Raw genomic sequence first — 27,233 nt, 5'->3', positions numbered from 1 at the left:
TGTGTGCTCCCTGTTTATTTCTGTTCCCAAGTTTGTATGTGTGCATGTGTTTCTTCCTTTTAGCTCTTCAGTATAGAAGAAAGGAAGTAACATTTCTTTTCAAAACTTATTTTTAGACTTTGTGACTTTCTGCCCCATAACCCTGTCCCCTTCCCTCCTAAATTTTAGCCCTATTCAAGGCTTTCTTTCTTCTTAAATGTTTCCTTAACTCTCTTCTTTCCTGCCTTCCTTGATAAATTCTGCCTGTAAACTGTTCACATTACTTAAAAAAGTCTCACCCCACCTGCCCTACCTTTTCTCCCAAATCTTCCTGTACATTCATTTCTATTCCCCACTATCTACCTGGGGTTACACTAGAGACTCTTATTAAACTAAACAAAAAGGGAAAGAGCATCACCAAGTCTGAATAATTCTCTATTGCAGTTGCAGAACATTTTTGCGGCATTTAAATTTGCAAATGATGTATGGGTATTTGAAAGAGTGGGGGAAACTTGGTGGTTGCAATGAATGGGCGAAACCTTTTTGTTTTTTTTAAAAAATGATGATGAGCTGCTCTTCAAATAGTTTCTTTCTGCAAACTTCTAGGAGGGGAGAGCTTTGTGTGTTTTACTTTATAGTTCATCTTCGAGTCACTTGCCGCTTTTCACAACCCCCATGCCTTTCCCCTAATTCTCTCCTTCTCTCCAAGCCTGAATAGAACTTGAGATTTCTAATCACTTCAAGGTGACCTGCTAAGGATTAAAGGATGGATGGATGAGACAAGGTTTAGGTAAAATGAGGCTTCATAGAGCTTCTATGGACTTGCATGGTCTATCTGAACTCAAATATTTTTTTAACAACTTAGAGAGCAGGCCAGGGTTAGTTTGCAAGTTGACACTGGCTCTATAAACAATGCAGATATGGACTGAATAAATTTCTATGTCTATGCATAAATTTCTGTCTCTCAGATTCGCAAATCTCATTCTTGGAAATTACTAGGAATAGGAAGGTACAATACTAAATTCCTTTGCAGTTGAAGTAGGAATGTAATGGTCAATCCAAGTTTCACTTCGTGGTTATTTGTATTTACACATACCCTAAGCATACGCTGTCTACCTCTGAGCTTGAAGTGCACCTATTTGACTCTTCCTGGGGACTGTGGCAACAGGCTACTGCCCAAACCAGGTGATCCATCACCTTCTGGCACAAGGCTGGAAAAAAGTTCCCATCAAACATTTTGAAGGCTTCTTAAGTAGCAAATCTGCTTCCTGCTTCCTTCCTTCAATAAATCATTGAAAAAGTGGAGATCACCATGGGACCTAGCCATACTGAATTCTACTCAGCAATCTGTTGAGCCTCTCCCAATCTTTGCCTAGCAATATAACTTCCCCCAGGAGGGGAAGGTTTGGTTCTTTATTTGTAAAAGCTAGAACCTGATGTTTTTGTGCTGGTGGTAATAACTGAGGAGGAGATCTGAAATGCTCCAAAACATCAATGTGAAACCTTGGAAGAGTACTCAGTAACAGAGCTGGCACTACTAGGCTTGGATGTAAGATCTGTGTGTCCATATGCATATGTATATGGAAAATAACAATGGCTAATGTCTTTTTGACCCAGTAGATTTCAATAGGAACCTATGTGGAAGACTACAATCACTACAAGGGGAGTACTCCAAACTATTGATAGTTACAGCATTGAGCCCGTTTAAATCAAGGTTGAGGGAGTCAGAATTCTTGCCTGGCCCTCACCTGTGCCTCTTCTTCCTGTTGACCACTGCAAATACAGATAACAACCTACCTGCATTTCAGCTACTAGAATGCCATCACTAAATAGTAGTACAACTGTGGGATTATACACATAGACACACACCACAGTGTTATTGAGCAAATTGCTACCTCATCTATAAATTTCCCTAAAATAGGAATAGTCGCAATCTCCTGCATAAAATTTCTGTAAACATATACTGTACATTTAAGTTTTTAAGAAATACAGTTTATATGAGAAATACTTATTTAGAAAACAAATCCAACTGCATTAATTGATTTAATATGCTTGTTAGGGTACAATCTTCATAAGATCTTTTCTTTTTATAAGAAATTATGGAGAGCAGCTTCTCTAAGCATAGTATAATAAAATAAATCTGTGACTTAGACCATGCTTTAAAAAATATAATTAAAGACAGACATCTTTAGCAAGAAAATCAGGCAATGATTTTGCACTGAAGATATCTGTTCATAGCCAATAATACTACCCCATCCAATCCTCAGAAATATTTGCATGTTGCCTGGGAAGCATTCTCATCTTCAGAATGTCTTCACAATTTTCAGTATTTCTTATAAGTCACCCAGCTTTTTCTTCCAAATGACCAATGAAGAAAAAAAAATTCTGGCACCTAGCTAATGCTCATCATTTTTTTCACTGGAAAAATAAAATCACACCTTGCTTCTAAGTTCACGAAGGCTGATGGCAAGGAGACACACCTGAACTCCAGCAGGGAGAGACTGGGACAAGGCGAGAATTTCCATCAATGGGAAAATTTTCTGCCCTGCAGCTCCAGCATTTTGTAGTGTAAAACTATCTTTGCAATGCTAAAAGCAAAGTGGAGCTGAGTCAAAAGTTAATTAGCTCAGCTGCAGAAGATAACTGTATAGAAAGGGCTATAGTCAGGCAGGTAGAAAGGGCCTAAGGCTTATTAGGTAAAAGTGTTTGATCTAATGCAGGGGTGTCCAAACTTGGCCCTTTGGAGAGTGGTGGACTTCAACTCCCAGAATTCCCCAGCCAGCATGAGCTATAAATTTAAGCAAGTTGCTAGTTGGAGAATTCTGGGAGTTGAAGTCCACCACTCTCCAAAGGGCCAAGTTTGGACACCCCTGATCTAATGGAATAATACAACAGAGTAAATAACTGAATCATATATTAAAGAGCAGGCATTATCTAACACTAAATACAATCTGAAATGAAATTTATCAGCAAGTAAAAGATGTAAAGTGCCTAAATTACGTGTGTGTGTATGTATACCATCTGTGTATACACACACACACACATGTATATGTATGTATATGTGTGTGTATGTGTATACACACAATAAAAGGTCATTTTATTATTGCAGTGACATTTAAGTTTGCATTGAATATACAAAGTGTGTATGAAATGCAACTAATGTCTAATGTTTCTACATCTTTCTAAAATATTTTGGGACTATATATCTTCCTTCTTTTTATTAGCAGCAGATGAATTACAGTATTCATCAACTCAGACTTGAACAGCTTTATTTCTGAAGACAGCTTGAGGCTTTAATAATTTTTTTTACATTTGTGCTCTCCATAATTCAACTTATCCATTAATTTCTATTTGGCTCATTCCATTGCCAAAATGCTGGTTATCTGATTAACTTATGTTTATCTTAGTTTTAAAATTATAATGCTATCTTTTCAAATATATGAACTATGACATATATCAAAAAGCACATGGAAATAATGGCTTCAAATGAATTTCACTGATTGGAATGTTTTGATTATAAAAGCAGTGTCATTTCCTTCAAATTTAGTCCTTCCAGATCCCACTAAAATGTATAAATAAAGCCCTGAATATTTAGTTTTATTTTAATAAAATATATACATACATACACAAAGAGAGATGAAGAATTGACTAGGAAAAAATGATTAGTCATACAAACCAACCCTTGGTTGAGTAAAAAGAAATCACCATGCAACCATCAGCAACCAAAGGTCAAAGGTCCTTAGAGGCTCAGATAGGGGGTTTCCTTAACGTCCCTGCAGAAGTCACAGTTTCCAATGATCACTTTTGTGACTATGCAACTGGGCTTATATTACTAGCTGCAACATCACAAAAATGACACTGGCAACTGCTAATTAGCTGGCAAAATAAGAATTTGACCATTTTTAAAGTGAGCAGTATTAATAAATGCCATTGCACACAGCAAGCAATGATAGCATAATATATATTTTAAGCAAAGCCCTCACGTGTGATGCTAATTATCTTTTAGCTTAGCAGTGTCTCTTTAAAGTGTAAATGCGCTCCCTCTGGGCTCAAGAAATATTTAATTACATACTATCAGTGCATGACTAACAAGCTGGTCCAGAGTTAAAAAGCTTAGTCTATTGTGCAAAATGAAATTAGGATTCTGCAACCATTAAACTGACCAGTATTTTGAGAAGGAGCAGCTTCACCTTTCAAACACTGCATTCTGGCTAGATATTTTAAGCTTACTGAGGGGAAAAAACCTTCCTTCCTTCATCAATATCTGAGAGCACAATATATCAAACAGTGAAGAGCTTTTAATCCCTTAGTTTTAATTCATCTGTTTAACATAGTACAATCTATTCAACACAATAGTCTTTAGCAAGTAGGAACAAAAAAAGCACAAAGTTGTTGTTTTCAAAGTCCAACGAAATATGCTTAATTAAAACTTAAATAAAACAAAACAAATATATCTGGGGCAAATATTTCTTGGTGATGAATTATGGTTCTAGGGCATGGGGTCTCTATATTAAATATCTCTATGTACAATATACTTAAAAGTAAATATGAACAGGAAATCAAACCACATCAAAAATAGTGATGGGGTTGGGTTGCATTTTGTAAGACTAATTTAAGAACCTAATTCTATTATAAGGCGTTAATTTTTCCAGATTATAGAATAATAACGTATCAAAATTGTTAGATATAACTGTAAAACCAATTCTATTCAAGAAAGAAAATTAAGATTGATGAGAAATTAATATTAATATTCCTTAAAATTGCTTTTGGCACACAAAGCAGTATTTCATCTGTTTTGTCTTTTATAAGGTAATAGAATTATAATTTAAAAGCAAAACAGAACTCATCCCCAAACACTTGTGAGTAATTTGTAATGAAAATAAAAATAAATTAGTCTTACTGAAAAGATACACTTGGTTGTCTGATAAGATGCATATCCACAAAACTTTTAATAGCTTACTTGTATTTTTTGTCTTTTAAATCCAGATGGATTTCTTCAAGTCACTCTTTTATTTCCTTCAAAATTTCATTACACATGGAAGAACCTTGCATAAGGCTTGTGGATTTTATCCTTAGACACTGCAGTAAGAAGCAATTTTAGCCATACCATATCTTAGGGCTAGCATTCTGCTTATAGATAAGTACAGACTATTAGTTGGTAAATGTCTGTTGACTGGAAAATGAATACATGAAAAAAGCAGCAGAAGATAGCTGCTGTAATACAAGAAATGTACAGCACAATGACTGTGAATTGAATCCAGATTAATCATCAAGCTTAGATATTATCTAAAATAGTTTGAAAAATTTCTTAAGACTTTGAGTGATTGGGCTCTCAAGTCACTGTGGATTTTTTGCCACCACATAGACCTTCTCTGTGATGATCTTAAGACTGCTCATTGATTTAAATAATTAAATTAATATTATATGGATGAAATACTATATTTTGTGTATATGTAATCTTTATCAATAATAGAAAAGCCTTTGAGGGAACATTTATAAACCATACAATTTTATTAATCACTATGTATTTTGATGTACATCATAATAATGTTTACAAAGTGCTAATTCAACATGTACTTATGTATTTATTTTAATTCTAACAGCATTATTTGGAGGAACTTCAATATAACATATTGAAACTTGCACATTTCAATATAATGTACTAAAATTTGCATTTTTCAATGAATGTTGTGGGATTTTAATGAATTTGACTAGGTAACATTTCAGTGAATCTTAAAACTGATGGGGAGTGCTTAAGACACAGATAAGAGTTTCAGAAATTATTTAAAATATTGAGATATAAAGAAAGAAATACTAATCCTTTGTCCCAAACTATTTTCTCAATCACTTTAAAATAAATGAAAAAGAATTTAAATGTCATTAAAATAACCAACAAAACATGGGTGGGAAACAGTGATTAAATGTGGGAAAATGTAATTAATGATGTATCTATGCATTACTAGGAGCTTGATGCGCAGATCAGTGCAATGAAGAGTTTTGAATCTGTCTTTGGAGCTGGTAAAGAGGTTAAATTGGTAGACTTGTATAGAAAGGATATCTGTATAGCTTTTTTCTAATCTATGGAAATTCAGCCTGGGAGTATATAACTGGGTGACGCTTAAGTATTCACCTGTCAATCTGCTTCAAAATAAAAAACTTTTGCATCTCCATTAGGCCCCAGTCATCTTAGCTGTGCTTTGATTATTCTAGATACAAGAAAGTATATTAGAGTTGAAGTTGCTGAATGCCTAGAAAAATAGAACAATATAACATTGCCATATGAAAAATGAGTTTTACCTCGAGACAGACAAATATAGTAGCTTCGGTATAAATTGGCATGACATACATAGATATATCCACCTAATATGCTTGTTGTATATGCCTATTTAAAGAAAGAAAACACTTGTACTTACATGGAATTGTTGGTTTAGTTTTTCTGCAAGTGCATTAATTATGATGTTAAAAGTCCCAATTAGCAATTTAATTATTTATACTGGGAATGCTGGCTATTTGCTGGCTATTTATATCTACAGCAATCTTTCTCAAGCTTGACAATTTGAAGATGTCTGGACTTCAAATCCCAGAATTACTCAACCAGCTTGGTTGGCTGGGGAATTCTAAGAGTTGAAGTCCATACATCTTCAAGTTGCCACAGCTGAAAAACATTGGTCTACAGCAATAGTGTCAAACTCATGGTGTCACATTGTCGTCACATGATGTATCGTGACTTTTCCCCCTTCGCTAAAATGGGGGTGGGGGTTGTGTGATGCATCTGGCCTGCGGGTCGCAAGTTTGACATCCTTGATTTACAGTATTTATAAATCTACTACCATCAGTTTTTAGAAGCAGTTGACATTCAAAATATTGACGGATTGGTTTTAGGACTGTGATAGTAAATGGATCATTCTCTGTGCCACATTTTACTAGGTGAAACACTAGAAAATAGCATATTTTGACCCAGGAGAAGGAACAACATATTAAATTCCCTAGTCACAATACATTTGTACTCTACATAACAAGTAAGTCTATCACAGACTTTTATCTGCCTCATCATCAACTATAAATTGCTTAAATTATTTTCAGGCAGTACACAATTCTTATAACCACTTTTTATCTTTGGAATTAAATAATTATTTCTACTGTACCTGCGAAAATCCAGAAGGGATCTTGTGGATGCAGGAACTTGTTGATCATGCCAGGTAAGGTAATGGAACTGGGTTACTGTCCTAGTCTCATTGCTTTGAAGATTTTTCAAGTAAAAACTTCTTACAAGGAAGTCTTCACACCAGATGTGTTCAGAGACCAGATTTACCTATTATAACATAAAAGTGCAAAACTGAATCAACTATAGAATATAACTAAAAATATAAAATTCTATGTGAACTTAATTAGGGCATGACTGAAAATGTTTCAAGTTAAAATGAAATATACTGTTTCAGGGATCTTGTGGGAATTAAAGCAAAAATATTTTTGAATATTTACTCTGATAAAAATAATATACCTTTTGCTAAATAAACTTATTATATTTTATACGGTGATTGCAGAAGTTAAATAGTGGGCATTTAAGAGTTACCACTTCCTTTTTTACTGGCAATATATGCAGCATCACAATATATGCAGCATCACAATTTTTCCTACAAATTATGAATCCAGTTGTTTTAAACTGAAAATGTATAGGATGTTAGAGAGAATGTTAGGCTTGCAAATAGAAACTTTTTTCCTATTTAACCCATTAAACAGTTTAAGAAATCTAGTTTCTCTTAACTTATTCTATTCCATCTGGAATAAATATTAAAATGTTAAAAGTGATGTTAAATAGAGTCTTCCAACTAACCCTCACAAATGGATTAACTAAACTATTTTGACTTAAATAAAATGTAAAACTATATGATAAACTTTTTAAAATGAGATACGTGGATGCATCATTTGCTCTTGGAAAAATAATAAGGCTCAAGATATTTGTTTGCTAAGCAGCCTCTTATAATTAAAAAAGTATAAGCAGCCTCTTATACTTATATCAACCACAAACATTTGTGCTGCAGTAATGCTCAATTGCAAAGCAAATCTTTGTAGATGTAAGAGAACATTACTTGCAACACCTTAATTTTTTAAAAAATTACTATCAGAATAAATAATGGAAAGAACCAGTAATCAAATTTAGCATCACAGTTTATGTATTCCTAATATAAAATTTCACATGTCCTTGCAAAAATGAATATTACTGTATTGCAAAATACTACTGACGCACTGTTGTGATTTATACCACATATTAAAAAAGTTAAGCAGAAGTTAGTTTCTGTTAACCTTCTTAAATCCATATACTGCATCATAATACTATCTAAAATTGGAAACAGTACAGGGAGTTCTTGGTTAACAGTGATAACTGGGACCGTTATTAAGTGAAGCTGCTGTAGATTGAAATGTCATGTGCCTGCATTGTTTAGTGATGACAATCTTGGCAGTTTCTGTTGCTGTTATTAAACAAGTTTTGCGGGTTATTAAACAAGGACCTTCTTGTAACTTCCTGTTGTAACTTTGAGTCAGATTGCATGAGTCATTGCTAATTGTGGATTATCAGTAAGGGAATCATCCTCAAATAAGTCACTAAGTGGATTTGTTTTAAGGGTACATTTGAATTTATTTATTAATTCTGTTTACAACAATCTTCCTCATCTAATAAAGAAATAAAGCTGTGAGGAATAGAAGAATGGTCTAAATTGTAAACCAAAACTCCTTGAAAACATTATAAAAATAGAAATAAAAAAATATGTGCTATCCTCAAGACAAATTCCTGTTCTCCCCTTCCCTGAAATTTCAGCAATATAAGACCTAATAGTGGGTTTGCTTCTTCCTCATATACAAAGATAATGCTAGCTCAGGCAGAGTGGAGTAAAAGAAAATACTGCTGTATTCAATAGCTAGGACAATTTGACTTATATATGTAAAATTACTAGAACTTGCCCATTAATTATCCAGCAATCTTTGCAACATAACCACAGAAAATAAGAACCTTCTGTAGTATGTTATATACAATAGTAATAATATGTTGTAGAGAGAACAAAATTTGCAGGTGATCAAATCACCCATATATGGCAAACAGTGGTCAGGCGAAGGATTTTTAAAAATGTAAAAAAAGAAAAAGAAAAGAAATCCTTTATAATTAGTTTACAATTAAACTGAGACAATGGTCATGAAAAACAAGCTGAACAATACAGCCTTCCTTGCTGCCTATGAATGATGTATAGATCAACAAACTTGGTGATTATAAAGCTGCTTATTCTTTTAGAAATTATACTCATCCAAATCTAGCACCAAAACTAGACAGCATTTCTAGCTCATGGTTTCAAATCTTGGCAGCGAAAATTTGCTCCAATTTGCTTTGCAAAGAAAGTTGCTGTGATTACATCAAAGCAATCTCTTTCTCTCTTTCCCTCCCTCCCTCTGTATGTAAATAAATAAGTTTAACTTTAAAAAAATAGTTTAATTATCACAAGAATAGATATTTTGAAACATTGTGGAATTTATAGTAGCTGTTAAATATTTATAAGTTCTATACTATTATAAATATTAACTCCCTTCTTATTTGTATTTTAAAGTATTAGGAAAAAAAAGAAAACTTTAAAAATCTTTTGTACATTTATTTAAAATCGGAACAAAACTGTTTTTCGGCTGAACATGCTGAAAATCAATTTTAATGAAACTGAAATGATTGAAAAATCACACAATTTTTGAATTTTATGGTAAGTCCTTAGTTCAGTTTGCAGGCCAATTCCATTAAGCAATATTTTCCTCTATACAAAACGAAAACCACACGCTTACTGTCAAATTTACAAGCAGATATTTTCTTTAAATACCTCATAGATATGGTAGAGATTTGACCCTTCATCTGGCCAATAGTGGTAGCACTGTTTGAGTCCATTTTCAGTGAGAGGGGTCAGCATGACAATAACCACACAACCATTTTCCCAGACCATCTGCAGACAAAGAAAGACACCATGGTTACACTATGAGTGCCTAATTACTGCATGATGTGTGTAATTACTACACCCAGAAACACAATTGAAATTTATTCCATTCACAGGAAACATATTTCATTTTCATTAGACATTTTTCTGTGCAGCTGCTTCCAAATCATTGAATAAAATGGAATCATATGAAATATTAAAGAATGTCCAAAAAATTTCTATAAATATTTATATATATTTATATAAATATATTTTATAATATGTAAAACATAATGTAAATTTTATATATTTCCTCAAAATACATAGCTATTACCAATATATGAAATTAGGGAAGTTTCAACTATTTAATTATTCTGCTAAAGTAAAAAAACAAAGAGAGAGATTTCTAGGATGTTATTTAAAAAAACATTAAAACAAGCCAAGACAGTGTTTCCAAATAGTTATTGAGCAAAAACCATCCACTGAATTCTTAAGAATCTGTGTAATCATTAATATCTGCATTATGCCATACTTTGATGCTATATTTGTATGCAGTTTTGATTGTATTTTTATTAGCATATAAAATTACCTGATGAAAAGGAAACTGATCTTTGTGCAAAGGGTCACATTTATTCACAGAAATGTTTATAAGCAATTGTAATATAAATAGAATTGAAATGTAAATAGAAAAAACAACAAAAACAGAATATTTGGATAAATAGCATAAAGCAGTTACATTCAATTCAAAGATTCCTTTTTCTGTTCCATACAAATTTATGTTTGTCTTAATTTATTAAACTCATAAATTAAGTCCTTTTTTAACTCATTAAAAAAGGACAACAAAGAATGTTCTTTCTGCGCCAACTCAGTAAGCTCAAACTGCCCAAGGAGCTGCTGATCCAGTTCTACAGAGGAATTATTGAGTCTGTCATTTGCACCTCTATAACTGTCTGGTTCGGTTCTGCAACCCAACAAGAAAAACACAGACTTCAGAGGATAATTAGAACTGCAGAAAAAATAATTGCTACCAACTTGCCTTCCATTGAGGACCTGTATACTGCACGAATCAAGAAGAGAGCCGTGAAAATATTTGCAGATCCCTCGCATCCTGGACATAAACTGTTTCAACTCCTACCCTCAAAACGACGCTATAGAGCACTGCACACCAGAACAACTAGACACAAGAACAGTTTTTTCCCGAAGGCCATCACTCTGCTAAACAAATAATTCCCTCAACACTGTCAGACTATTTACTGAATCTGCACTACTATTAATCGTTTCATAGTTCCCATCACCAATCTCTTTCCACTTATGACTGTATGACTATAACTTGTTGCTGGCAATCCTTATGATTTATATTGATATATTGATCATCAATTGTGTTGTAAATGTTGTACCTTGATGAACGTATCTTTTCTTTTATGTACACTGAGAGCATATGCACCAAGACAAATTCCTTGTGTGTCCAATCACACTTGGCCAATAAAATTCTATTCTATTCTATTTCCTTTGATTTTCAGGACATTTTAAAAGAAATATTTTGCTTAAAATACTTGACAGCATTAAGCAAAGGCAAAACATACAAATCTAACAATGCTTGAAAATAGTATTTTTTTTCTTTTTTGAAACGTATCTGCCTACCTTCAACTCTGCAACATATTTTCAAATTTCTGTTGAAATCTTTGACTGTACTTACATAACAGTCCCAGTCACACACATTAATCATACTATTATCTAGCCTTAATCATAGTTTCCTACCATTGAATCTGGCAGCATACAATTCCAAGGACATGGGATTTGGGGACATGTAGAGTTTGTCCCAGTTTTGTCAGTCCTGCCTCCCAAAAACCCTTGCATCAGGAAGGAACAGACCTAGCTTCATTTTGTGATGACATCTTCCCATCCACAATATATGTGTGTATCAAAATAAGCATGGTGGTCATGGCAATGTGACCATACCTTACTCTTTTTTGAACTATTACCATCTGGCAGACGGTACAGAATAATAAAAACAAGGACAAATAGGCTGAAAACCAGCTTCTACCCCAGAGCAGTAATTATATTGAATTCTATTGTATAGTGTAATATTAATGCAATAACAGGGGTTTTCAATCCAGTTATATGGAATGTGAAGGATGTGTGTTTTATTTTTTTTATGTATAATGTACACTGAAGATGGCATTTAATTTAGTTGTACAAGGTGCAATGACAATGAAGTAAACTAAACTAAACTACTTTGTACACATTGATGCTGTTCACAGATATAAGGGGTAGAATTCTTATAGGGATACTGTGATTACCATATTTCCTGTTTAGAACCCCTTCCTGGTGCAGATATGGCTGCTTCTTCCTCCTTTGCTAGGGAAGCAGCAGTGAGTGTGGCTTAGGCAACACAACACATCAATATTTCAGAACAGCTTCTTCTGGTTGCTGGGTTCTTCGCAATGAGTTTCACAATGGAGCATTGAGTTTTCATAGCAGTTCTAAATTCTCTTTTCTTTACAGGTATGAGGTATGGATTTAACTATTACCCATTTTCTAGAATTTAGGATTCATACAACCCAGGTGACTGGGAACATAATTGCCCAAACACAAATTTAGATTAAACCCATTTCCCCCCTGTTGTTTTAATGCATTCACATAACATTTCTCCATAACTTAACTCAATGAATCTGGCTACCAAGTATGGATCATTTTTATAGGTCCTAGGGAAATACCTGGATAGAATATTTCCTTATTATTTGAGAATGGTTTGAATCTTTGGGCTTTAGGAAGTGGACAGAGACCTTATGACTATGAGCTCAGTCACCTGCTCTTTACATCTAAAACTGCCAAGGAGTTGTGTGGGTGGATTCTAGCAGTGATGAATTCTTCTTTGAGTGGTTATTCTTAAGGAGACACTGGTCTACCCCATCTTCAAGAAATAACTGCTGGATCCTACCATGTTGTGCAGCAGCTACAAAGGATTCTGGTTGAACCAGATTATCTGGACCTCTTTTAGTCAGGATTAAGACCTGGGTATGGGACAGAAGCAACATTGGTTATGCTGTTGGATGATCTCTTGACCATTTAATGGCTTTTGATACCATTGACCATGGTATCATTCTGGATTGGCTCCGGGGATTGGAGATGGATGGCACTACATCATGCTGGTTCTTTTCCTTTCTCTTCAGTTCAATTATAATCAGTGGTAATTGGAGGAGAGTGATCACATTCTTAGTCCCTATTTTGTGGGATCCTGCAGGGTTCAACATCTACATGAAGCCACTGGATGGTATCATCCACTATTATGGAGGGAGAGGTCATTGATATGCTGATGATATCCAACTATACCTTGCTGCCTCTGCCTACAGAATAAGTGAGGCTGTTGACCTCACATCCTGGAGATCACGGAGATCTGGAAGGGGAGCAAAAAGGCTTCAGCTGGACACTGACAAAACTAAATGACTGGATTTTGAGGCCATCTAATTCATGGATTATGCCATATTTGGTACTGGATGAACTTGCATTTTCCCAAACAGACACAGTGTGTGATCTGGGATCCTCTAAACTGGAGACATCTGCACAAAGAGCAGGTAGCAATCATGGCTACGAAGGCTTTAATACAGCCTTGTTTTGTGTGCCAGTTGCACCTGTTCCTGTACTGGGAGGCTCTGCTCACAGACACTCACCCTTGTCATTTCATGTACAGTAGTATATCTACTGTAATATGGTCTACAAGAAACTTGTCCTTGAAGAATATCAGAAAATTTCAGCTGGTGCCAAATACAGTACGACAGACAGCTATGCGTGCCCTAAAATGGCGCATGTTACACTTCTGCTCTGCAAGCTGAACTGTTTGCTAGTTTCCTTACAGGTCCAATTCAAAATGCTTTACCTTTAAAGGCTTCCATAGCATGGGGCCAAGTTATCTGAGAGACCACCTCCACTCAGTACATCTACCCATCCTATAAGGTCTAGCTTAAGAGATGTGATGTGGGTCCCATCTACAAAAGAATTTCATCTGGTGGAAATAGAAGATGGGCCTTTTCTGCCTGCACCGTGCAACATCTTCCTGATGTGCAATTGGCCCCATCCTTGAGATCCTTCTGGAAGTGTTTCAAAATATGGCTGTGTCAGCAGTATTGGTGATCTCAAGGAAAACATAATCTAATCAAGATGACTGCATTGTTTTTAGCACCTATTTTTTATTATCTTGCTGTTAATACTGATGTCTTTTTAATTGTTTTAATATTTTGATTTTACTATTGTTTTTATTGTGAGATGCTTTTCTGTGAGTTGCATGGTTACATAAATACGATAAATGAGTATGCTACATGTTCAGCAGTAGATACTGTATAAGAATCAGCTTTCTGCCTTGATAACCAATACTAATCGCACAAAAATGGAACACTAAACATTTCAACAGTAGAGACCTTCAAATTTCTAGGTTCTACCATATCTCAAATGGGTGACCTAAAATGGACACCCAACATCAAAAACGTCATCAAAAAAGCACAACAAAGAATGTTCTTTCTCAACAACTCAAAAAGCTCAAACTGCCCAAGGAGCTGCTGATTCAATTCTACAGAAGAATTATTCAGTCTGTCATCTGCACCTCAATTACTGTCTGGTTTGGTTCTGCAACCCAACAAGGCAGACACAGACTTCAGATGATAATTAGAACTGCAGAGAAAACAATGGCTACCAACCTGCCTTCCATTGAGGACTTGTATACCGCACGAATCAAAAAGAGGGCTGTGAAAATATTTAGACCCCTCACATCCTGGACATAAACTGTTTCAACTCCTACCCTCAAAATGACGCTATAGAGCACTGCACACCAGAACAACTAGACACAAGAACAGTTTTTCCCCCTGAACGCCATCACTCTGCTAAACAAATAATTCCAACACTGTCAAACTAGTTACTAAGTCTGCATTACTGTTAATCTTCTCATCGTTCCTATCACCTATCTCCTCCCACTTATGACTGTTTGACTGTAACCTTGTTGCTGGTATCCTTAAGATTTATATTGACTGTTTCCCTACGACTATCATTAAGTGTAGTACCTTACGATTCTTGATGAATGTATCTTTTCTTTTATGTACACCGAGAGTGTATGCACCAAGACAAATTCCTTGTTGTCCAATCACACTTGGCCAATAAAGAATTCTATTCTGTTCTGTTCTATTCTATTCAAAAACTATACCCAGCTCCATTAATTTACACACACCAAAGAATAAACTATATATCTTACTTTTAAGCTATTAGTGCTAAACACATAGCACATACAAAAGATTGGACAGAGAATTTGGTTTTTCCATCATGTGACAATTTAATATGTCTTTAGAAGATACAGCAGCTCAATGAAGCCATTACAAAAATGAGGAGATACATTGTTTTTATGAATGCAATAAAAGCACAATGATCTAGGTCATAAACTAATTATTGAGCAATTGCTTGTGTCACCCAAGTGCAACATTATGCAAGCCTACTTATTCACAGAAAAGAAAAGGAATTCTTACAGTTTGGCAATCCTTCTTATTGGCTAAAAAATATATTTCATTAGAGAAACTGCTTCAAATCTCTTAAAATTTCCTTTGAGCATAAATCTTAATGAAGTTAATTTAAACAAACAATTTTGAAATTACCCAGGAGTATAATATTTCTTATATGTCATTTTATGTAGCAGCTGACACTCAAAGTTAACAATACTGTGAGTTCTTTGACTCCCATTACAACTATATGTTAACACTTTGATGCCTATAATCTTTCTATGCTTGAAACAGAAGGATCTCTTAGCCTATTTCGTTGAGCTATTATTTGAGTAACACAAGTTTTCCAGCTTTATGTATTTCTTTCATTGTTACAAATAACCCCATTCAACTTGTTATCCACCAATAATTTAGCATGTTTATTTATTACATTTATAATTTAACTGTCTGGAGAGCTAACATAAGCAGAAAAATATTTTTTTGGATTACATTATCTGAAGCATTCTAGCATTCATTCATTGTTTTAGGGCAAGAACGTGAAAAGTTATGCTTAAAATCTTATCTATCATGCTCAGTATTTTTTTTTCTTTTAGCCCTTAAAAATTAATCCAAATCATAAACAAGTATACCTATGGGATTATTTGTCTGAAAATGGCATTGTATCTTGGTCTCCCTCTATATGTGGGAAAAAAACCAACCATTTTAGAATGACACAATGTGGGGATTGCTTCTTTAACTCTGATGTAAGACATTTAATGGATCCTTCAATTTGGTCACAGTGACATAAAGATGAAAAGAGTAAATAGGCCTCCTCAGCAGATGTTAACAGGATTAGAACCCAAATGAGGGTCTCCAAACTTGACTCCTGATATATGTGAGGTTCTCCACTGAATTCAAAATCTGAGTCACTTTAATTACAACTATTGCCAATAATTACCAAAAAAAGAAATATTTACCTGGTGTTTCTGATTTGTATGCCAAAACTTTTCTTTTGTCACCACCCATTTACTGCTTTAAATTGTTAAAGTAATGTAGGCAAGTACTGATGTTGCAAAATTTTTATTTAATTTGCCTATGGTTTTTTAAATAGAAATTTGAACTTCATGCTTAATACACATTTGAGTTTTTGAACATGTTCAGATACAAAGAACAGCAAGAAATATAATTTTTCATAATATTATGGATGTTCAAATTCAAACATCTGGAAAAGCTAAATTTTATAGCAGGGGTGTCAAACTCAAGGCCCAGGGCCCAGATCTGGCCCACCATGTGGTTAGATCTGGCCCACGAGGCTGTCCTGGAAACAGTGAAGGACTGGCCCACGGTGCGTCAGTCCTGGCTGGCCAACGCCCTGATCTAAAACTTGCTGGCAGCCATCTAGATCAGAACGCGGTCAGCCTTAGATACGCCCTGGATTCAGCAAGGGGCTGTCGCCAACCCTGGATACAATGGATCCCTCCAGCCCCACCTGGCCCACCACAGCCCCCCCCCCATGTGAGCAATGTTGAGCTAGCCACAACTATCCCAGCCATGCCCCCCCCGTCCCCCAAGGTCAACCCCAACCCTGATGTGGCCCTCAATGAAATAGAGTTTGACCCCCGTTTTATAGTGTTCTTTACCCCAAGATGTATTTAATCATTCCTATTATCATAATTTACCCTACATTTAATAATTAGGGAGTTATATAGATTTACTTATGACCAATTTGTAATTTATTATTCCAAAGAAATAAATTGAGGCTCAACTGTGACTGTAAAATATCACACTGGATAAATGTCCAAATGAAACTATGATAAGAAATGTTACAGTATACGCAAATGTTGATGAGTATTTTATAGCTGCCTTAAAATTTACTTTTCAAATCAGTTTTTATTTACAAAAATATTTTTTGCATTGACTAATTGCGATTATGATTTGTTATTTTTTAAAATACTTTTTTTATTTTTTTTAACATAATATACACCATACATATTTTGTGGACATTGTATTGACTGGGTCAAAGCTTTTTTAAACAATGCTAACAGTAATAATACAAATAAGTATGCATAGTCCTGATCTCCCAACTTCAACAGTACCATTCTCTCTTTATAATTTTTTATAATTTTTTCCATTAATTCATTTAAACATAAATAATATTTCTTTGCACCATGTATTTGTTATCCCCTACTAAGTTACTAATATTTAATATTACTCATTATTCCACCATAATTTCAATAACCCAAATGTCTAGGACTTCTAATAAGGCCAAATATTAACAAAAATTAATTAATCCCAGGAATATAGCTCAAAATCTCCACAATTTCTAATCCTTAAAAGTTTAAGTTCATAATATACTTTAACAGACTATTAATAATAATACAATTAGATTACCTAATCCTAAACTTCCACCTACTAAGCTTAGCTTATTTTTAATTATAATAGACTCTATTATCTCTTAATATGTATGCTACTATTTTCCCTATTTGTATTTTCTATTTTTTCTTTTCATTAATATATTTGATCATTATCCATCATCTCTTAACCTTTGTGGAGTTCCATCATTTATTGAGTTTTTAATCACCCTTTTATTTCTCTCTCTTGGAGTCTTATAACTCTTTTTGATAATTTTATACCTACTGAACATTCCCTTTGGGTTGCCCTTTGTCTCTTTCTGCTGTCTTATTTGAACACCCATTAATAAGACTAAGGCTACCTTAAAATTTACTTGAAGGCTACTTAAAATTTTTTGAAGAACATAAAACATATATCATATTGTCCTCCTTTCATTTAACTCAGAGAAGTAATGCCAACAATATATCTTGCATTTCTAATTAGATGTAGTAAAAAGTGTCACACGGCGAATGAAACCTTTGTTAACTTCATGTACAGTCACCTTGCTTCAGTGATAGTCCCATGGAAGCTACACATATACATATAAACAAGCACTACTGACATATTTGAAAGTATTTGTGTGATATTTACAAAATATGAGTGTTTTAATGATGTACCTCAATCCTAAACCAGGTTATGAAGCTTTAAATGATTCGCAAAACTTGCTACTTTATTACATGTTTGGTTTAGCCTCAGGTTTCAGACTTTTGTTAACATTTTGCAGGTGTAGGGCCTTTTGTTGCTTTAAATTATATTCATATTAACTAGCAATTATCATGAATGAATGGACTCCAAAACATCCTAGAGAGGTTTAGATTATCAACTAATCTACATAGCATATCACTAGAATATGCTGGTGCATATTACTTATCTTAAACTAAGCAATACTGTCAATTCTGAATTTAATAATTTACATTTTATTTATTTAGAATTTTTAAGCACTCATTTAACTTTTCATTATAAACTCACATCTAACATAATTTTAAATGTTTAGTAAATATATTTGTGTTTAGGACTACAGCCATATATGAATACTGTTTGTAATGGCAACTGCCTTTACAATCCACTACACTAGATATCAAATTCAAATCAAAGAATAGAATACAGAAACAAAATATGTAATCACATTTCACTGTTTTCCAAGAACAATCCTTTAGGCCAAGAAGGAAACTAAGGCACACAAATTAATCCTGGCTACAAATCAAAGCATTAGGGAAGAGAGAATGCAGTAAGATAGAAAAGCAGAATTTAATTATTTTCTTTCGCTAGACTAACTAGAATACATATTTCAAGAAAACAAAATGAAGGAATAAAAAAAGAAAAAGAAAAAAGAGCTGAACAATTATAGAAGCAAAAGATTTGTGAAAGCTGTTAGCCTTCTGAAATTAGTTTTTAAAATGAACAAAATAGCCTATTTGCACTGTCCCCAAAAACAAAATAATGCTTCCCATTGCCATTCTGTAAATTCCTGACTTTACTGCATCACAGGCTCCATATAAAGAAGCCAAATCTACTCACTCACCCTCTACCTCTGATAACAGTTACTCAGAAATAATTAAGCAGAAAGCAAAGGCTTAATTTTTCTTATTTTTTCCCAATGAAATAAAAAGCCAGTCAGATCATTATATATGTTCTAAAATATAATTAGAAAATACACCATTGACTATGAATCTTTCATTGAACATCCGGCTTTCATTGGATATCCGACATGATCATTTTGCTTGGGGAAACAAAGCATTCTTCCTAGGTGTCTTGACACCTGCACTCCTGGCTCTCTGAAGGAATGTACTAAGGATGCATATCCATTTCTTTGAGATATTTAATTACTAGGAACCACTTTCCTGGGGTAGGATGGGGTGGAGGTTCTATGCAAAAATGTACTTAAATGTAACTTTAAATCAAAGAAGATACAAAATGTTCTTTTCCATTTTTTTCCTGAATTTAAACACCCATCATACCAGTCTTCTCTTCTATTGGTAGCCATCACTCAGCCAACACAGGTGTTGTTCAGGGCTGATGAAGCTCAATAAAAATTCGAAGAACTTAGGCTTTTCTTCCCTTACTTTAAAATGTAATGTATTATAAACTCTCATCTAAGAATGAATTAGGAACATATAACTTAAAGCTCTGTACAACTCTCCCAATTTGCTTGCAAATCTCGTTCTCTTAGTTCTTAGGACTACATCCAAGAAAAGATATTTATGTATCTTCTGAGATTATGAAAACTCCCATAATACAACCAATCCAAGATGGTACCCTACAGATATGTTACAAATTGATTTTTCATAATCAGCGATAATTGTGGGGTGGGAGTGGGGAAGAAGAAAAGTCACATAGATCGCAGTAGCTTTGTAACCCACCCCTACCCTTGTTGTACACAGATAGTCCTTGATCCACAACTGGGAGTCACAACAGAAAACAACCTGCAGACTAGTACAACCATATGAAATCACTGTAGCACACAAATCAAAGCCCTCCAAAACATCTTAATAGTGTTAAACAGTGTTTCACCAGTAGCACAAGAAGAAAAAAAATCATCACCAGGAATCATCTATAACATACAATATAAGCATTATAAGAGAGACAGGCAAAAGACTAGTAAAGTGCATCTATAAACACGATGAAAACTCCTTGATTTCACAATGTGAGACAGACTTAACCAAAGTTTCAACTGGAACACTGTGAACATCCCAAACCTAGATAAATTTTTTAAATGTTAGAGAATTCCTTGAAAGCTAGGCCCTCAGACAAATCAGTCGTCAATATGCTCATAGAGATAAATCACATTTACACATTCAAAAGATACAATAAAAAAGCTAAAAAGGAAAAATAAATCAGAATACCTCCTTGCCAGCAATCAATGCCCAGATAAACTGGGATTAACATCAGGAGCAACAGCAGACAAATAATCAAGCGGCAAACCCTAATCAAGTAACTACTAACTCAGACAAATCATCAAGTAGTGAACAACAGCCTAATCAAGGAATTACCAAGAAGAAAACAACATCCCCACCAACACCAACAGGGCACGGAATTATAGATAAACCAACAGCAAACCCCACTCCCTTCTAGCATTGACGATGTTGCCTATCCAAGTAATGACCACATCTTTTAGTAACCACAATCTACACATTGCTCTTGTTAACTGATAATCAAGGGTCATTAAATGAATATTCACCCCAATTCAAGCCATTCTGAGCTTGGTTGCTCTTAGTCTGAGCCTCAGTAAGATAAGGAACTTTGCTGGTTGGCAAAACAGCCACAAAGCAGTGTGACTCTGGGAAAGCTTGTCAGGCTTTGGGAATAAGCAGCTGCCCCACTCCATCCCAGCTATAGTTACCCTTGCCCCCTGCACTTCGAGTCCCTGCCATTCTGCACTCTTCTGCCCCAGCTGACCTTTGCTATCTCCTTGCTCTGGCTGCTGACAAGACATGCCTGGCCTACTCTGGATCAGGTTGGAGCTGGGAAAACCAAAAAGCAACCGTAGAATCGCAGTGGACTGGAATTTCCTTTCCTTTTGCTGCTTTTGGTTTTTCTTTTTTTCTTTTTGGGAATACAAAGCCCTGTTCTGGGCAAGTGTTCTTTGCAAAAGAACTGTTTCTGCCTTTTTTTTTTTTTTTTGGCCAGTGCAAAGCCCAGCCATATGTTGGACATGCCTCATCCACAGTGGGAGCAAGATGATGATGAAGGTCAGTTGGGGCCATTTAACACAAGACTACTGATAGGACAATACTGGAAGAAAAAAGAGTTACCTACAATAGAAGAATGGATACTGAAAGTTGCTAATTTGGCTGAGATGGCTAAAATCTCAGCCTTTTTGAAAGATACTACACAAGAAAAATATCTAACTGAATGGAAAAAATGGATTGAATATACGCAAAATAGGTATCAGATTAAGAGATATCAGATTGCTTTTGAATGATTAGGATGTATTTATCTTTAATTTGTATGGGGGAAGTTAGGATTTGAGAAGGGAGGGAGGATTATAATTTGTGTTAGGGAAAATTTAGCGAATGATTGTTTTTTCTGTTGAACTATACCTTGTGTTTGTTCTGGGAAGTTGGGGGGGGAGAGGGAGCAGGGTGGTTTTGGAGGGAATGGGGAGGGGATGGAGTGGGGGGAGGGGAAAATTTTTTTTGTAAAAACTTTTTCAATAAAAAAAACCACAATATTGCAGAATTCATTTATTTATGGCAATCAGAAATTGGTAATGGTTGTAAATTGATGTGATCATGTGATTTTACCTGTTATGATTTTGATTTCTATCGACAGAGATGCCGTTCCATTTTTTTCCACAAGAAAAAAAACGAAATGTATATGCTGCCTAGCTTTTCAGAATGACATGGGGAACTTTTACACTTAATAAATAAATAAAACTTTGTGTAAAGCTTTTCATCATGTATCTGGTTGTGTCCATTCTTCTGACTTTGTTCCATCACTTCTGCTAGGTTCAGATATCTCAAATGGCAGTTTAAATATTTTTCTGTTTACTTCATACATCTGTGGCTAACTTTGCTTCAAAAAAATCACACTAATAATTCTATTAAATGAATCACATACAGTATTTAGAAAGAACTTGTTTTTGACCAGGGAGAGCATATTTTGATCTGATCATTTCCTTCCTCCATATCCATACTATGAATACTATGAAGTAAGTCTATGTAAATAAACACATAATCAAATATATACACTAGCAAGATTATGTTGGTATTCTATTGGAAATTCACATTATTGTCAACATTTAATATGATTTAAATACAAAGTTTTGCAAATGGAATTTGCAAATAAATAAATAAATAAATAAATAAATAGTAAATTTACCTGCCAGAAGTCTGTGACAGTAGAAGGCAATGGACCCTGACCAGCTATATATGCAGGGTTTCTAGGATCATGGTCCATCTATGAAAAAAGGAAACGGGGTGGGGAGAACCTAATTAAAAGTGTTCAGCAAGAGAAAATGAATTCTGACATTCTGGATTATATTTGTGAACTAAGTTAACTAGGAAAAGTACTTCTGCTATTACTTGAAGAAAGCAAGAACACAGTATTTCTTCCTGTATTAAAGGAACACTTTTCCTAAACAAATTACTGATACTAGTCTAATATTAAGATATCCAACAATTAACAAAATTTGCAGTATGAGATCATTTAAGGAACATTTGCTGACAAAATGCATTTATACAAGGGTTTGATAGTCTCATAGCAACATCGATGCGGCTTCAAACATTTTTAAGTATTGAGCATTAGGAATGCAGGGCACATCTAAGTATTTATTTTATTTCCATCATAGTACTCAAGGGCATAAGCACATAAAAACAAAGCAGAATTGAAGGAAAAAACCCTCAATCCTAGCTTTTCTGCTTAGTTCATCTGATTAAAATATAGGCTTCTAACCTTCAACAGAGGAAGTTCTGTTTAAAGAGATTAATTATTACATCTGCTTCAAAGAGTGGCTGAGCAGAAAAAAAAATAGAATTTTCTCAAACAAAGCCATGAAGAGTAAAATAGGATTTTACGTGGTTACAATGAATGTTTTCAAACCGATGGGTGTGTTTTCAGGTCCTAAATCTCTGGCCCCATTATCCTAATAAGGACAAGATCAATGGATGGGAATTAAACTACAATAAAAACAACAAAAAACCATTGATAATAACTCTTTAAAAAATTAAATATACACACATGCAGGAGTACGGATAATATTTTGCTTGTAGTTACAAGAACACTAGATCTCATTTAACAACTGCACTTATTATATCCCCAAAATACAACAAAATTTAATACTAAAAATAGATGAAAGCATTTAATAAACCAATGGAACATTTGCAAAATACAAATCAAAGCAGTCAACTAAGTAATTATAAGATCCAAGTTCCAAATCTCAAAAAAAACCCAAACACTTAAAATGTTGTTCTGAAAAGTTGCTGCTATTCTTAGCAGCAGCTGTGCTAAGAGAAAAACAAATAAAATTAACACATCTGGTCATGTTTACTTGGAAGGGCTGACATTAATCTAGAAATGCCCTACTGATTTTTTTTAATGGACCAGCAGAGTTTACAGCAGTCAATATCAGAATAAGAATATGGATCTTAACAGTGTTTAGTCCAAAACCAGAACAGTTTTGCTAAATTTGCCAAACATCCCTTGGCTAAATGTGCCAAGGTCAATTTTTGCTAGTGTTGTACATGTACAAGTCATACCATCTGAAATAATTTAATACAGATAGTCCTCAACTTACAAAAGTTCATTTAGTGACCGTTCAAAGTTACAACGGCACTGAAAAAAGTGACTGATGACCATTTTTCACACTTATAACCATTGCAGCATCCCCATGGTCATGTGATTTACATTCGTCTGCTTGACACCTGGTTCATATTTATGGCAGATGCAGGGTCCCAGGGTCATATGATCCCTTTTTGCAACTTTCTGTCAAACAAAGTCAGTGGGGACACCAGATTCACTTAACAAACCCAAGTTATTAATTTAACAACTGCGGTGATTCACTTAACGAATGTGGCAAGCAGAGTCGTAAAATATTGCTCACTTAGCAATATAAATTTTGGGCTCAGTTAAGGTCATAAGTCAAGGACTATAAATTATAACGATCTTGTAAAATTTTAAAATCATTCAGTTCCCAAATTCTTTTTAGGAATGTTAAAATAAGTAGAACTATCTATTATTTTAATCATAACAGGAGACTTCAAACTCACATACTAGCATAAAGAAAGCCATTTTCCATTTTTAATAACTTCTATATTGTGGTAGGGAGGGGTTATTAGAAGGAGAGGATAAGGGTTAAAACCTCTTCAACATGTGCAATGCCTTCATTCACATTAAGGGTGTGTTTTTATTGAAGGTAGGCAGCACAATAATGCAGTTAGGCAACACAATATTAGTCTATGGCATGTATTACATATAACACATGTAAATAGATAGAATGACTCAGTTCTTTATGAAGTCAGCAGTCCTAATCTGACTGTTTCTGTTTCAGAAAGTAGTTTCTGAAAATATTTCCTAAATTAGGAATCTGTAACTGAATACACAGATTAAAAACAGTAATAATGGAGCCATGATAGAATGCCCTAGAATTTCATTTTTTTAAAAATTTGCTGTTAAATTTCAATTAGAGAGAAAGGGTCAAGGAAAAGGATTCAATTCTACTTTATTGTAAGACTATATTAGCAGAATTTTGCAAGTCTGAAACTACAAATTTTCCCACCAATTTTTAACTGTCTGATCAATTAGGACAGGTCCTTCCAAAGGTTCTTTTTCTGACTATTACGCAACTGCAGGCTTCCCTCTTGTGTCTGATCATTCCCTAGGTCTGGGGTCTCCAACCTTGACAACTTTAAGCCTGGAGGACTTCAACTCCCAGAATTCCTCAGCCAGCTTTGCTTTGCTGGCTGGGGAATTCTGGGAGTTGAAGTCCACCAGGCTTAAAGTTGCCAAGGTTGGAGACCTCTGCCCTAGGCAGTATCTCTTCCGCCTCCCCATCCCTCAGGGTCATTTCCACATACCATTACACCTAGTATTTATACTTGCAACAAAATAATAAAAAACCAGTCTGTTGGAGAAGGCTAAGAAAAAAAATCTGTTAATGAGGATCATAACTAAGAGATATCAGGGCTTACATTAATCTTATAAAATTGGGAAAGATTTCAAAGCATTTATGATAAGGATCTGCAACAAACAGAAAGACGCAGAAACAAAATGAAACAATGAGCAGATTTTATGAAAATAAGTTGATTTTCTAATCTGCCTCTTAGTATTGACCCAAGAATTTGAAAATTATAAATGGTGTTATATTGTCTGTGCTGAGGGTTCCATATTGACATGAAGAGTATCTGAGCATGCTGAAGCAGACCAAATACTTAGTAAAGTCAACCAATTAGCCAATCAGAAGACTCAAAGAATAGAACATGAGCCTATTAGCATTTCTGTTCATATTTTTCAGCAACTAGTACTGAGAAGAATAAATAGTTTTATCAATTTTTCTTATCATTCAACTGCAGAAAGGCAAGTACAAGTAGTCCTCGACTTATGACCACTACTGAACCCAAAATTTATGCTGCTAAGTGAGACATTTGCTAAGAGAATTTTGCCCCATTTTACGACCTTTCTTGCCATAGTTGTTAAGTGAATCACTGCAATTGTTAAGTTAGTTACACGATCGTTAAGTGAATCGGGATTCCCCATTGACTTTGCTTGTCAGAAGGTTGCAAAAGAGGATCGCATGACCCTAGGACACCGTTATAAAGACGAACAAATTGCCAAGCATCTGAATTTTGATTATGGTCATGTGAAAAACGGTTACACACTAGTTTCAATGCCATTGTAACTTTGAATGGTCATTAAATAAACTGATAAGTCAAGGACTACCTGTATAGACTTTGCCTTCCCATTTAGTATTTCTTTCTTTCTTCAGGCTAGATGAGAATGAAGCTGTCATATATATTTCATTGTAAACATCTGAAGAGAGTGTAAGTGTAATGCTCAAAATAGGTAAAATAATGCAGAATAACATAATTATTTAATTAATCACGAAGGCAATCTATATCTGTAATCCTGGCCTCTTGGGTAAACAGGCAGGATAAAAAGTTGTATAAGGTAAAGGTAAAGGTTCCCCTCACACATAACTTGCTAGTCATTCCCGACTCTAGGGGGCGGTGCTCATCTCCATTTCAAAGCCGAAGAGCCAGCGCTGTCCGAAGATGTCTCCGTGGTCATGTGGCTGGCATGACTCAACGCCAAAGGCGCACGGAACGCTGTTACCTTCCCACCAAAAGCGGTCCCTATTTTTCTACTTGCACTTTTTACGTGCTTTCAAACTGCTAGGTTGGCAGAAGCTGGGACAAGTAACGGGAGCTCATCCTGTTACGCGGCACTAGGGATTCGAACTGCTGACCTTTCAATCGACAAGCTCATGATCCTAGCCACTGAGCCACCGCGTCCCATTGAAAAAAAAAGTTGTATACAAGTAGATAAATCCAAAGCACCTTATAATCAATTGTAGCATTCACATGTATAAATCATTCTCAATTGGATAAGGAAAAAAAATAGAAAAGGGCAGCAACAGCATTGATGGACATCATGATAAAGATCAAAGTATGGGATGCTCAAGGCAATATAAAATAAAAGTTGGCTGAATTCAAAATAGTTGCATTCAAAATACTAATTTTTTTTTGCTTCACAAAATTTTCATCATTGTGGCATGAAAAGTGACAATGTGAGCTAATCTATTTTTTTTTTACATGATAACTATTATCAAGGATCACTTGAAACAAAACATAAGGAAGTTTTTAATTATAGCTATTTCTGCCATACAGCATGTTGTTATGTTTAGGGATCACATTGAGGCATCTAGAAAGCTGAGTTGTTTTAATACCAAGTTATATTTCCAACTGACCTGAAATAATTTAAAATTAGATCAGTATTTGATATAAATTCATTACAGCAAATTATATTT

General features: G+C 34.7%; 1 protein-coding gene across 1 annotated transcript in view; it reads right to left on the bottom strand.

Moving 5' to 3' along the window:
• The window catches only part of PTPRN2 (protein tyrosine phosphatase receptor type N2), a 925,005-nt gene that overhangs the window by 42,345 nt on the left and 855,427 nt on the right, over positions 1-27,233 (bottom strand). The window contains exons 17-19 of the mRNA XM_058179748.1: positions 22,592-22,669; positions 9,834-9,953; positions 7,125-7,291 (exon numbers count right to left, since the gene is read on the bottom strand). Of these exons, the coding sequence (XP_058035731.1) occupies positions 7,125-7,291; positions 9,834-9,953; positions 22,592-22,669 (365 nt within the window). The remainder of the gene's footprint in view (positions 1-7,124; positions 7,292-9,833; positions 9,954-22,591; positions 22,670-27,233) is intronic.

Source organism: Ahaetulla prasina, chromosome 4 (assembly GCF_028640845.1).
Source record: "Ahaetulla prasina isolate Xishuangbanna chromosome 4, ASM2864084v1, whole genome shotgun sequence".
In the NCBI taxonomy this organism is placed as follows: Eukaryota; Metazoa; Chordata; class Lepidosauria; order Squamata; family Colubridae; genus Ahaetulla; species Ahaetulla prasina.
Note: the sequence above shows the minus strand (reverse complement) of the source record. Positions and strands in the feature narration are given on the sequence as shown.